The 12,792-nt window shown below is 42.7% G+C and overlaps 1 protein-coding gene across 9 annotated transcripts in view; it reads right to left on the bottom strand.

The window, feature by feature from the left end:
• GMPS (guanosine monophosphate synthase) overlaps window positions 1–11,072 on the bottom strand; it is a 69,951-nt gene extending 58,879 nt beyond the window's left edge. For 3 of the 9 annotated variants that reach the window (XM_081570588.1, XM_081570591.1, XM_081570589.1), the window contains exon 1: window positions 9,508–9,727. In XM_081570588.1, the coding sequence (XP_081426714.1) occupies window positions 9,508–9,534 (27 nt within the window). In that variant the 5' untranslated portion in view covers window positions 9,535–9,727. Of the gene's footprint in view, window positions 1–8,905; window positions 9,255–9,307; window positions 9,474–9,507; window positions 9,728–10,283; window positions 10,369–11,013 lie in introns of those variants that run through there. The other 6 variants (XM_081570580.1, XM_081570587.1, XM_081570590.1 and 3 more) reach the window with 5 other exon arrangements.
• Window positions 11,073–12,792: the final 1,720 nt, after the last annotated feature.

The raw sequence follows: 12,792 nt of genomic DNA, 5'->3' as shown, positions 1-12,792 counted from the left end.
ATCACACTTAACAGTGAAAGACTGAATGCTTTCTTCCCCAACTAAGATCAAGAACAAGGATTTCTGCCCCCACCACTTGTATTCAAAAGTATGAGGTACTGTTGTGCTTCAATTGCTCAGTCATGTCCGACTCTTTGCGACCCCATGGACTGCAGCATGCCAGGCTTCCCTGACCTTCACCATCTTTCGGAGCTTGTTCACACTCACATCCATCAAGTCAGTGATGCCATCCAACCATCTCATCCTCTGTTGTCCCCTTCCCCACCTGCCTTCAATCTTTTCCAGCATCAGGGTCTTTTCTAATGAGTCAGCTCTTTGCATCAGGTGGCCAAAGTATTGGAGCTTCAACATCAGTCCTTCCAGTGAATCTTCAGGATTGAAGATTCAATTGGCTTGATCTCCTTGCAGAAGGGACTCTCGAGTCTTCTCCAACACCACAGTTCAAAAGCATTGATTCTTCGGCGTTCGGCTTTCTTTATGGTTCAACTCTCACATCCATACATGACTACTGGAAAAACCACAGTTTTGACTCGATAGACCTTTGTTGGCAAAGTAATGTCTCTGCTTTTTAATATGCTGTCTAGGTTGGTCATAGCTTTTCTTCCAAGGAGCAAGCGTCTTTTAATTTCACAGCTGCAGTCACCATCTGCACTGATTTTGGAGCCCAAGAAAATAAAGTCTCTCAAGGTTTCCATTGTTTTCCCATTTATCTGCCATGAAGTGATGGGACCAGATGCCATAATCTTAAGTTTTTGAAAGTTGAGTTTTAAGCTGGCTTTTTCACTCTTTTCTTTCACCTTCATCAAGAGGTTCTTTAGTTCTTCTTCGCTTTCTGCCATAAGGGTGGTGCCATCTGCATATCTGAGGTTATTGATCATTTCTCCCAGCAATCTTGATTCCAATTTGTAGGCAGGGCAATTAAGCAAGAAAATAGAAGTATCCAAAGTGGAAAGGAAAAAGCAAAACTATCTCTATTTATAGACGACAGGATTTTATATACAGACAGTCCTAAGAGTTCTATTAATGCACTTTAGAATAAATAGGTTAGGTAAGGCGGTAGGATACAAAATAAATTGTATACACTTGTAATGAAGAATCCAAATACATAATTAAGATAAAATTCCATTTACAATAGCATCAAAAAGAATAAAACAATTTTACTAAAGAACTACAAAACCTATATTTAAAAAGCTATATAACGTTTACATAGAATAAAATAGAAGAAAACAATTTTGTTAATTGTTTTATTAATATTAAACAAGTACATAAAATAAAACAATTTTACTAAAGAACTACAAAGCCTGTATTTTAAAAGCTATCCGATGTTTGGGTCAGAAAACTTAATACTGTTAAGACAGTACTGATCCCCATACTGCTCCACAGATTCAACACGATCTCTATCGAAATCCTTTGCAGAAATTGACGAGCATATCCTAAAACTCATACAGAAAGTCAAGGGATGCAGGAATAGCCAAAACAAGCTTAGAAAAGAGAATACAGTTGGCAGACTCATATGTCCCATCTTCAAAGTTACAAAATCAAGATAATGTGATACTGGAAAAAGGACAGACATATAGATCAATGGAACAGAACAGAGTCCAAAAATAAACGATAAACTGATTTCCAACAAAGGTGTCAAGATCATTCAAAAGTAATAGGTTTTTCAAAAAACCAGTACTGCAACAGTGCATGCGTCCTCAGTCACTTCAGTCACGTCTAACTCTTTGCAACTTCCTGGACTATACCCCCCCAGGCTCTTCAGTCCACAGAATTTCTCAGGCAAGAATACTGGACTGGGTTGCCATTCCATTCTCCAGGGGATCTTCTGGACCCAGGGATCGAACCCACATCTCCTGCAGCTCCTGCACTGGCAGGCAGAATCTTTACCACTGAGCCACCAGGGAAGCCCAACAGTGGACAGCCACAAATTAAAAAAATAAATAAATAAAGCTGGTACTTTACTTTATAGCAAACACAAAGATTAGCTCAAAATGGATCTAAAACCTAAATAAAAAACTAAGTAAAGCTAAAATTATAGAACTTTTAAAAAGTATAGGCAATTTCACAAATCTTCATGATCTTGAATTAAGTATTTTTTAGATATGACACCAAAAGCACAGTGACAAAATTTTTAAAAAATAAGTAGTACTTCATCAAAATTAAAAGCTTTTATTCATTAGAAGACATCATTAAGAAAGTGAAAAACAACCCAAAGAATTGCAGAAAATATCTGGAAATCATATTTCTGAAAAGACTTGTCACTAAAATAAAGAATTCTTACAACTCAATAAAGACAAACAACCCACCTTCAAAATGCGCAAAAGAGCTAAACAGACATTTCTTCCAGGAAAATACACAAATGGTCAAGAAGCACACAAAAAAGATGCTCATGATCATCTGTCATTAGGGAAATGTAAATCAAAACCACAATGAAATACCACCTCATACTCACTATGATGATTATAATCAAAGACATGTGTTGGCAAGGATTTGAAGAAACTGGAATCTCATATACTGCTGTCAGAATTGTAAAATACTGCAGCCACTTTGGAAAACAGTTTGACAGTTCACCAAAAAGTTAAACATAAAATTACCACAGTGCTCAGTCATGTTCCCACTCTTTGTGACCCTACGGACTGGAGCCCACCAGGCTCCTCTGTCCATGACCCAGCAATTCTGCTTCCAGGTATAGACCCATGAAAATGAAGTTATTTTTATATAAAAACCTATATAGAAATATTCATAGCAACACTATCCATAACAGCAAAAGAATGTAAACAACCCAATGTCCATCCACCAATGAATGGATAAATAAAAGGTGCTATATCCATACAATGGAATATTATTTGCTAATAAAAAGGAATCAGGTACTTACACATGGATGAACTTTGAAAGGATTATGCTAGGTCTCACAAGAGACCACATATTCTAAGATTCTAGTCATATAAAATGTCCAAAGTAGGCAAATCTATAGAGACAGAAAACAGATTAGTGGTTGGCTACAGTTGGGAGGGAGAGGCGTGCATGTGCTAAGTCACTTCAGTTGTGCCCGACTCTGCAACCCTATGGACTGTAGTTTGCCTGGCTCCTGTGACCATGGGATTCTCCAGGCAAGAATACTGGAGTGGATTGCCATGCCCTCCCCTCCAGGGGATCTTCCTGACCCAGGGATCGAACTTGCATCTCTTATGTAAGTCTCCTGCATTGACAATCGGATTCTTTACCACTAGCGCCACCTGGGAAACCTTGGGAGAGGTGGGGTAGGGGAAAATGAGGACTGATTGCTAAAGGGTACAGAACTTCTTTTGGGGATAATGAGAATGTTTTAAAATTGACTGTGGTGATGGTTGCACAAATCTGTGCATATACTAATAACTATTGAATCTGTGCTCTTTAAATGGAGTGAATTTTATGGTATTTGAATATCTCAAGCTGTTGTACAGTAGAATCTACCTGGTAGATACAGATGCTGACTAAAATTTCTTTCAACTTGCTTGTCATTTCAAAATTTTTCATAAAATGTTAAAGGAGGGAAAAAAACCACAGCACAAAAATGTTTCACTATTACCAGTAATACATCAAAACAATGATCTATCTACAATCATTGTATTCATCTAAGAGTCTCCCAAATTAATTAGAGATTGTTCACTGAAAATTTGTCCAAAGCAATTTTAGAATTCTGTAGTCCCTGGCTTACATTTACAATAACACTCAGAGGATAAGAATTAGTTCTCCAAACTACAGACAAGGTGAGGGTGACTTAATTTTACATAAACCTCCATGCATTTTGAGAATGAAAAAGGTTCTGTTCGCCAGTTGATCAACAAGAGGAATAGGGAATTTCACATGTCCAGGCAGTTTTAAAAGTTTGGAAAATGTCCTCTGTAAATGTTATGGCAGACTAGAACAGATTATTTTACCTTTTGGTCAGTTTCAACACTGCTGGTTCTCAACGTATAGAAAGTTAATTTTGGCACTCAATTTTTAAGTTCAGAATAACTCTTAGAATAGATACTAATTTAGAAAGAAAACTTTTAATGTATACACATTAGGCTTGAATTTTAGCCAAATTTTAAATACAGTCACTAGAGAAATCAAAATTCAAATTCAGGATGATGTACTCTGTAACTGAAGTGATCATATGGCCCAGTTTGCCCAGAACTGTCCTAATTTACACCTGTTATTCCAACAGCCGACCCAATATAACATATGTCTCATGCCTTTCATTTTTAACATATTATTATGAATAACTGCATTGAAGTAAGATAGTATGGATTTACTATACTTCCACCTTCTGCCATGGCTTTGCCTAGTACTCTGCTGAAGTGCAGGTGCAGTAAATAGAGTTCTCACTTTAACTTCTGGTTCACTCTAAAAGCCAACCACTGAGAACCCATCTCTCTTTCCTGACATTTTCCTGATAAAATGAAGTACAAACTACACTTGGAACTTAGACATTGGCAATTACTGGTAGCTAACTATCCAGTCATGGGTGCCAACAGAAGGAATGTCTGAAGCTGCTGTTCCGGCCAGCCACTTGGTGTACCTGCCAGTTAGGACCACAGCCATTCTTCAGGCTGAAAAATGCACATGACCTCCAGGCCTCTATCAGCTGAGTCAGTGGGATATACAGCTGTTTGTGAAATACATGCAGGAAAGAGACTGTGTGTTCCCGTGCAAAATGTACAGAGAGAGCAATCTGAACTTATACTACAGTAGTTTTGCCATTTATTTAATTGGATTTACACAACAAATATTTATTTTGTTTGATAATATTTTACAACAATCGTTATAAATTTAAACCATTTTTAGCACCTTCTTTTATGTTCAAGTGTCCCAGTTTACACAAAGAGTATATGGTCACATTACTATAAACAAACACTTTATTCCCTATAAAGTTGTAGTGCACCATATTAGGGAGTCTATAAATCTAAACCTAACTACATAAAGTATCTCCTAGGTCCTCAAAACCATTAACCCGAAGGGATGGCAGGCAAGGGTCAGCCAACATGAAAACCAACTAATACCACACTATTACTATAGTAAAACTATTTTTTTAACCAATGTGATTCTTGAACAAATACAAAAAAAAAAACACAAACTATTCTACAACAAGCAAGAATAGTCCACACAACCTAGAACTATATATGCAATCACAAAAGATTCTAAGTTCTATTACTTCTTTGTTGGTTCACAAAGTGCTTCAAAATCATCTATTACCCCTGAGGACTTCATTCATTTTGACCACTTAAAGAGAGTTTAGGTTAGAAGGAGGCATGAAAATAGTTTAAGTACCATGCTGTGCTAAGTTGCTTCAGTTGTGTCTGACTCTTTGCAACTCTTTGCAACTCTTTAACTGTAGCCTGCGGGGCTCCTCTGTCCATGGGGATACACCAGGCAAGAACACTGGAGTGGATTACCGAGCGCTACTTAAGGGGATCTTCCCCATCCAGGGATAGAACCTTCATCTCTTACATCTCCTGCATTGTCAGGTGGGCTCTTTACCACTAGCGCCACCTGGGAAGCCCTTAAGTACCCGTAACAAAGGAGAATTTCATCATTTTGGATATCAAATAATTATTCATTCCTTTCTCCAAACAGCACTGATTAATATATAATTCATTAAAGAGACTTAAAAAGTATCAAATATATTAGAATAAGTATAGGACAAATCTGTATTTTTTAAAAATTCTTAAAACACAATTATTATCTGTAATTGACAAGTTGGCCCATGCTAAATTAAAGACAAAGTCATCTGAAATTCCTGGAGGAATTTCAAAGTCTAAAAACAGAAAAACAATTGAAAAAACAAAAACAAAAACATTCCTTTTGTCTGTAACAGCTCTTCTAGTCTAGGTGAATACCTTAACAGATGAGACAAAATCTGAAAGGGAAAAAAAAAAAATACACTTTGACCTTTGAAAAAAATGTGCTATAGGGTGGGAAAGATCCCCTGGAGAAGAAATTGCAACTCCAGTATTCTCACCAGGAAAATACCAAGGACAGAAGAGCCTGGTGGACTACAGTCCACAGGGTCGAAAAGTGTCCGGTCGGACACAACTGAATAACAGCACAGCACAATAGGGTTACCTTTACAAAGGATAGTTGTTCAATTCTCAAAGTATCCCACATAAAAATCTCAGATCATCTTTCCATTCAATTCAAAACTTAAATTTTTCAACATTAGATATCACTAAAGATCCTATATAACATGCAATTGATAGTATTTACTTTTTAAAAAGCCTTTAATCCAAGTACAATATACCCTAGTCAACATCTAAGTGAAAGTAGACATCTATTCCAACCAAATGAGTTTAAGGCTTAGGACTTCCCTGGTGGCACAGTGGATTAGAATCTATCTGGTAATGCATGGGTTTGAGCCCTCGTCTGGGAAGATCCCACATGCAGCGAGCAACTAAGCCCATTCACCACAACTACGGAGCCCATGTGCCACAACTAATGAAGCCCAAGCACCTACAGATTGTGCTCAGCAACAGGAGAGGCCACAATGAGAAGTCCACGCACTGCAAGTTTGAGTAGCTAGACCCCTCTCACAAGTAGAGTAAGCCAGTGCAAAAGCAATGAAGACTCTGAGCAGCCAAAATAGTGTCTAAGGCTTATATGGGACCAAAAGTGGAAAATCTGACAAGCAGCCCAAAAAGCATTACTCTCACAATCTTGCCTTAATAATACTGAAAAAAGTTACTGTCTAATATTTGCTATATACATATATTCATATACAACACTGAACGGTTGTAAAAAGTTTTTAAAGAAGAGCTGACTGCCTATGCTCTTGTTCATATAAGATCTTAACTAAATAATATTATGTCAGGTCTTTAAGAAAAAGAATACTCTCTGACTTGGATGGTTAACCTAAGTAGCCCTGAAGAAAAAGAAAAGCCAGATTCTAATTCCAGTTGTTTTTTCAGCTTAGGAAGCTAGAAAACATAAAGATACTTTCCAGCTGTAAAATGATACTCTGTGGATAAAACTAATGAAAATAGCCCAAATACTTTTACAGAATTTAGGTAGGTCTCTCCCTAATGTCTATCATGCAGAAATGTTATTTTAGAAAAAAAACCCTGAGAAATACTGAAATGTACAACGGGAATCAAAACCAGCTCTTTTCCCATTCTCATTTATCAACTAGGACTTACACACAGCTATCAGAGGCACAACAGATGCACAAAGTAAGCCTGGGTCCAGTACTCCTATTTCATGCCAGAAAGAAAGTGCTTCAGTGGTAAGCTATAGAAAATAGATGCCTATTTAGATTTCTGGGTGGACCCTCAGAAGATCACATTTAACCCACTTTGCTATGCATATTCCCCCATATTTAAACATCTCTTTACCTGAATGTTCCTTATGATCAATGACATATAACCGTTTACAACAATATTTACAGAGATTTTTTTCCCCCTCTTTAGGAGCATATGAAATAATCATAGATTTGATGAAGTGTTATTTTCCTGGATTGCTCGTCCTGAAAATGCTTTCAACTTGATTGACATCTAATTGTTAGCAAAAGTTAAAAAAAAAAAAACAAAACATGGTTAGCTTTCATGTGCTTTCAATGCCTGAGGTCCAGGTTGGATCCCTGATCTGGGAACTAACATCCCAGCCATGCAGCATGGCCAAAAAACAGAAAAGACACATGTTTGATTATACTACAAAACAACCTTGAAATAAAGGTAATCAGCGATTCACCAGAGTCTCAAATATATCAAATTGGTAAGATTCTCTGTAAAATTCCAGTTGAACAAAACAAAAACATACCAGCTAGAAAAAAGTGTATGTTCTTTACACCTGAATCAGGTATAGTAATTTGGAAACTGTATCTTTAACTTTCTGCTGTCACTTAATTTTGGAAAATACTGTTTTCAAATCAGCACATATTTTTCAAAGTCTGCAAATTAGGTTTGAATCCTCCTAATAGTCATTTCCTTTACCAGCACAAAGATGACTCTTTTCAACGATTTTGCGACTCAAAATTAAAGAGAAGAAAAATGCTTTGTAAGTTAACTTGTGTACACGAAAGAGCTGTACGTTAAGATTTATAGAAGCGTCTTTTAAAACCTTCAGAAAGAGTTTCAACTAGTCTGAGCATCAGTTTCCTCGGTTTAGAAGTTTATTAGATACCTTATAATCTTTACTCACTTGTTCAACAAATAACTTTTTTGAATATTTACTAGAGACTAAGCAATTATTCACGGAGAGGGCTAAGATGTGACGAGGCACCCACCACCTTGATAAGAGAATGCTGCCTGAAAAGGCACTACCTGACCTCTAAAATTCCACACACCTGAATGAAACGTAGCCAGGCCCTAAACAGCGTATATAGGAGGCACACCTCGCTTAAGTACAAATCCCGATTCAAAACCTCGCAGTTTTCCCGCTGACAACGTTGACTGTGCGGGTCTGAAAGAACTCCGGGCCAACGAAAATTTTAACACAGAAGCGAAAGCGAAGGTGCTCAGTTCGGAGACGAAAAGAGGGTCTAAAGAAAAAGTCAGCCGGAGGTGACGAGAAACGCAGTGGCGGCCCAAACTGTTCTCTCCACTCCGCAACTCGAGTTAACTGCCCCCGCACCCGGGACTCGCGACTTTCCCGGCCCCAGGGCGCGGCAGCGGCCCGCGTGGGGGAGGGGGCTCCCCAAGGCGCGGCGCCGGGGCCACCGCCAACCAACTTGCAAAATAAGGAGTGGGCGGGGCGGGACACACGCTCCCTTCCTCGGAGAAGGCTGGGGGGAGGGGAACGGCGTGAGCAACCCTCCCGCCACCGGCTCCGACGGGGGAGGGGGGGAGCTGACCGGCGGCGGGGGGGGGATGGTCACACGGCCTCACCCCGGGCCGGCCTCGCCGCTCCGGACCCCAAGGCCGACGTGGGGGAATTGGGCTAGCCTCACCGAAGGCAGGCGGGAAACCGGGTGGCGGGAAGACGGAGGCCGGCCCAGCTCGAATGCCGTACGCGAGGCCCTGACCCTACCCTGCCTTCGGTCGGCCCGCAGAGCTCCACAAAAGGCTCCCCGGCTCCCGAAGGGACGGGGTGCGGGCTGAGGAAGCCCCCACACACACACACACACTCGCTCACTCACACACACACTCACACACACACACACACACACACACACACCCGCTCGCCTCCCTACCCCCACCTTCGGGCCGCCCTCCGCGGGCTCGGCGCCCCACAGCAACGCCGGGGAGGCGGGGGGCCAGCGGCTCGGCCGTGGAAAGCTGACGCCCTCCCCGACGCCCAGAGCTCGGCGGGCGCGGGAACCCCGACACGCAGACAAAAATCAACAAAGCACCTGCCGCTCCCGAGGAGAAAACAAGCCACAGGCCCCGACCGCCCGCTCTCCAACACGCCGCTGCCCGGGCCGCAGGGTTGCGCTGGCGGGCTAGGGGGAGGAAGCAGGGAAGGGCCCCACGCGGTGACTCCGCGGCCCCGGAGCCTTGCCTCCGTCCGGAAGCGGTGAGGGAGGGACACCCCCCCACGCCAGAGACTGACCTTGGAGTCTCCGTTGCACAGAGCCATCGGGGCTGGGGCCGCGGCGACGGCGACCAGAGATGAGACGGGGCGGGAGAGGGCCGCGAGGGTCGACGCGACGGGCCACGACTAAGAAGAAGGCCTGGTCGAGAAGCGGGCGGGCAAGAGGCGCGGAGAGGAGCTAGCTGCCTGCGAAGCGCCGAGTAGAGCAACAGCCGCGGAGCGCGGGCCCCAGCGCCGCGGGAGAGCAGACCAGCAGCGCGCACGCTGCCCCCGCCTCCTGCTTCCGCCCCGGCCAGCCACTGGGAGGAGCCAGAGCCCGTGTGGCTAGGCTGCCGAGCGGCGGACACCCGCAGCTGCCGTGGCAGCCACGGAATAAGCCTGCCTCTGGAGGAGGGGACTTCGGCGTCCGGCCCCGCCTCCGTATCAGTCCCCACCGCCGAGGCCCGCCCCCAGGAAAAGAAACCCACGGGTCTCCGTCCTGCCCGCCCACGAGAGGCGGGGCCTTCGGCTCATAGCTCCGCCCCCACCCCGCTCTGGCCCGCCCTTGGAAGGAGGAGCCGGCGGCAACGAGCTTAGCTGCCCCTGTCCCGCCCCGGCACCTGGCAGCCGGCGCGGCTTGGAGGGCGTGTGGCGCTTTACCCCACTCCCGGCCGCTAAAGCCGGCCTTGGGTGAAAACCCAAGCCGCAGTCCGCTTGCTGTTTGCCGGCCGGCCTGCAGCCTTGGACGGCTGTGAGAGACTTGTGGCCCTGAGCAGGAGGCCTCCAGAGAAGCTGGGTCTCTGGGGAACGCTTACCGGGTGGTGCGGCCTCATCTCAGCTTGCGGTCCATGGGGGAGGCCAAAGCTGCTTTGAAGAGTTTCATGGTGACACAGCCGTGGGCTTTAAAGTAATATTTGATCACTTAGGTCCCTCAGAAGTTCTACATCGGGTGCAGAATTTTCAAAAGGAAGGGGTTTGGGAGCGGCAATCTGATGGAAAACTGAACCCGAGGACGGGAGCTCTGTTCGCACAGAGTGTTTTTATTTTTATTTGGATATTTTGTGGGGAAGAGGGAGCAGTCTTTCCAGCTACTCCAGGCATCCATCAATGCAAGGTATTATAGTTCCTTGAATTTGGTCACCTAGGGGTCTAAATCAGGGTTAGGGAATAAATAATAACACTTGCAACAACTTTAGTTTACAAAGCCCTTTAACAAATATTCAGTCATTTATAATACAGGCAACATTTGCTGAGCTAATGTTATGTGTCAAACTCTAGTCCAGGTATTAAAGGTCTAGAGTGAGACAGCCCAAACTTCCAAAATCTCATTTTATTCTAACTAATCCCATGGAAGTAGTGCAGTAAGATTGATGTTCTTATACACTTTTACTAATAAGAAAATTAAGGCTCATTGAGATTATGTGCTTCTCCCTCAAGAGGCTCCTGATCTGGGAAAGAATAGATGGTTTGTTAGTAAAATATTTACATGATCAAAAGGCCCAAGGCCTTCCTAGACCTTAGGCTCAAAGAAAGTATTTTATTTACCTTTTTTTGAGGAGAAAAATGGATACTTGAACTGTCTAAAGCCATGGAGATTGTGTTCTGTTGATAGGTCTGAGTGAACAAACCAGAGAACAGTGTCGGAACCAATAGGAGAAGTGCATCAACATCCACCTGGAATGGAATGGAATGTGATGTGTTGGCATTAAGGATTGGTTAAACCGCACTGGTATTAGATAATGCCTAGTTTAAATATATTCTAGTGGTCACTTGTGCTTATGGCTAAGAATGTCAGCATGTACCACAATCCTTATAGCTTAAGTCTTCTGCAACTTTTGCCTCTGTTCACCCCTTCCTCCTTCTTGAAAATGGATTTCCTTACAAGGCACCACAGAGATGTCTTTTCACCTCCATAATTGTTCTCCATCACCTTTTCTTGTTGCTCTTCCTGTATCTTTCCTACAGAAGGAAACTTAAGTATTGGTTTTCTTCAGTATTTCCATTCCTAGCCCTCTTCTCCGGAGAAGGCAATGGCACCCCATTCCAGTACTCTTGCCTGGAAAATCCCATGGACGGAGGAGCCTGGTAGGCTGCAGTCCATGGGGTTGCGAAGAGTCGGACACGACTGAGCGGTTTCACTTTCACTTTTCACTTTCATGCATTGGAGAAGGCAATGGCAACCCACTCCAGTGTTCTTGCCTGGAGAATCCCAGGGACGGCGGAGCCTGGTGGGCTGCCGTCTATGGGGTCGCACAGAGTTGGACACGACTGAAGCGACTTAGCAGCAGCAGCAGCCCTTTTCTCATCTTACTGCTCACCTGTTTTCCCTAGGGCACTTACTTAAAAATACAGACTTGCTTAAAAACACTTGATAAACTCTATCATGACAGCTCTCTCTTCTGAGCCCCAGGTCTCTATTGTAGTATATAACCCCAGTTAGATGTTCAATGTCATAGTGGGTCCTAAACTCAAGTCCAAAACGCAACTTTGTTCAAGACTATTCTTGCCAATTTTCTGTTCATTTGTTCTATCAAGTATTGAAAGGACACTAACATTTCCAAACATAATTGTGATTTTATCAGATTCTTATAGTTCTATCAGTTTTTGTTTTATGTATTTTGAAGTTCTGTTTTTAGGGTCATAAATGTTTGTGTGCGTACTGAGTTACTTCAGTCATGTCCAACTCTGTGACCCCATGGACTGTAGACCATCAGGCTCTTCTGTCTGTGGTATTTTTCAGGCAAGAATACTACAGTGGGTAGCCGTTCCCTTCTCCAGGGGATCTTCCTGATCCAGGGATCAAACCCCAATCTCCTGCATAGCATGCAGATTTTTAACCATCTGAGCCACCAAAGCCCCATAAATGTTTAGGGTCGTTATTGATCCCTTTATAGTTATAGGATGATATTTTTTAGGTCCCCAGTAATATTCTTCACTCTGAAATTTACTTTGTCCAGTATTAAAATATTGCACATTGCTTTCTTGATTGGTTCTTGGCATGATATATTTTTTGCAACCATTTATACTGTTCGTGTCTTTATGCTTAAACAAGTGTTTCTTATAGACAGCATACAATTGGGTCTTGCTTTAATTCGAGTGTTTGTATCATTTACAATTAAATGTGTTTATTGATATGGTTAACTTTATTTCTTTAATCTGGAGATTTTCAAGGCAGTAAGCTGGGGCAATTGAAGGGCTCATCTCTTTTGTGTCCTGTCTCTCAGAAATCACTGTCCTTTATTGCTCAATACCCAGTATCTTGAAACCATTGTTGCATACATTTTGTTGTTGCCAGAAGGGCACATCCAGTTCCTTACTCAATTT

Source organism: Giraffa tippelskirchi, chromosome 2, assembly GCF_054371585.1.
Source record: "Giraffa tippelskirchi isolate mGirTip1 chromosome 2, T2T-mGirTip1v1.2.pri, whole genome shotgun sequence".
NCBI lineage: Eukaryota > Metazoa > Chordata > Mammalia > Artiodactyla > Giraffidae > Giraffa > Giraffa tippelskirchi.
The sequence above is the reverse complement of the archived record's forward strand: the minus strand, read 5'-3'. Positions and strand labels throughout refer to the sequence as shown.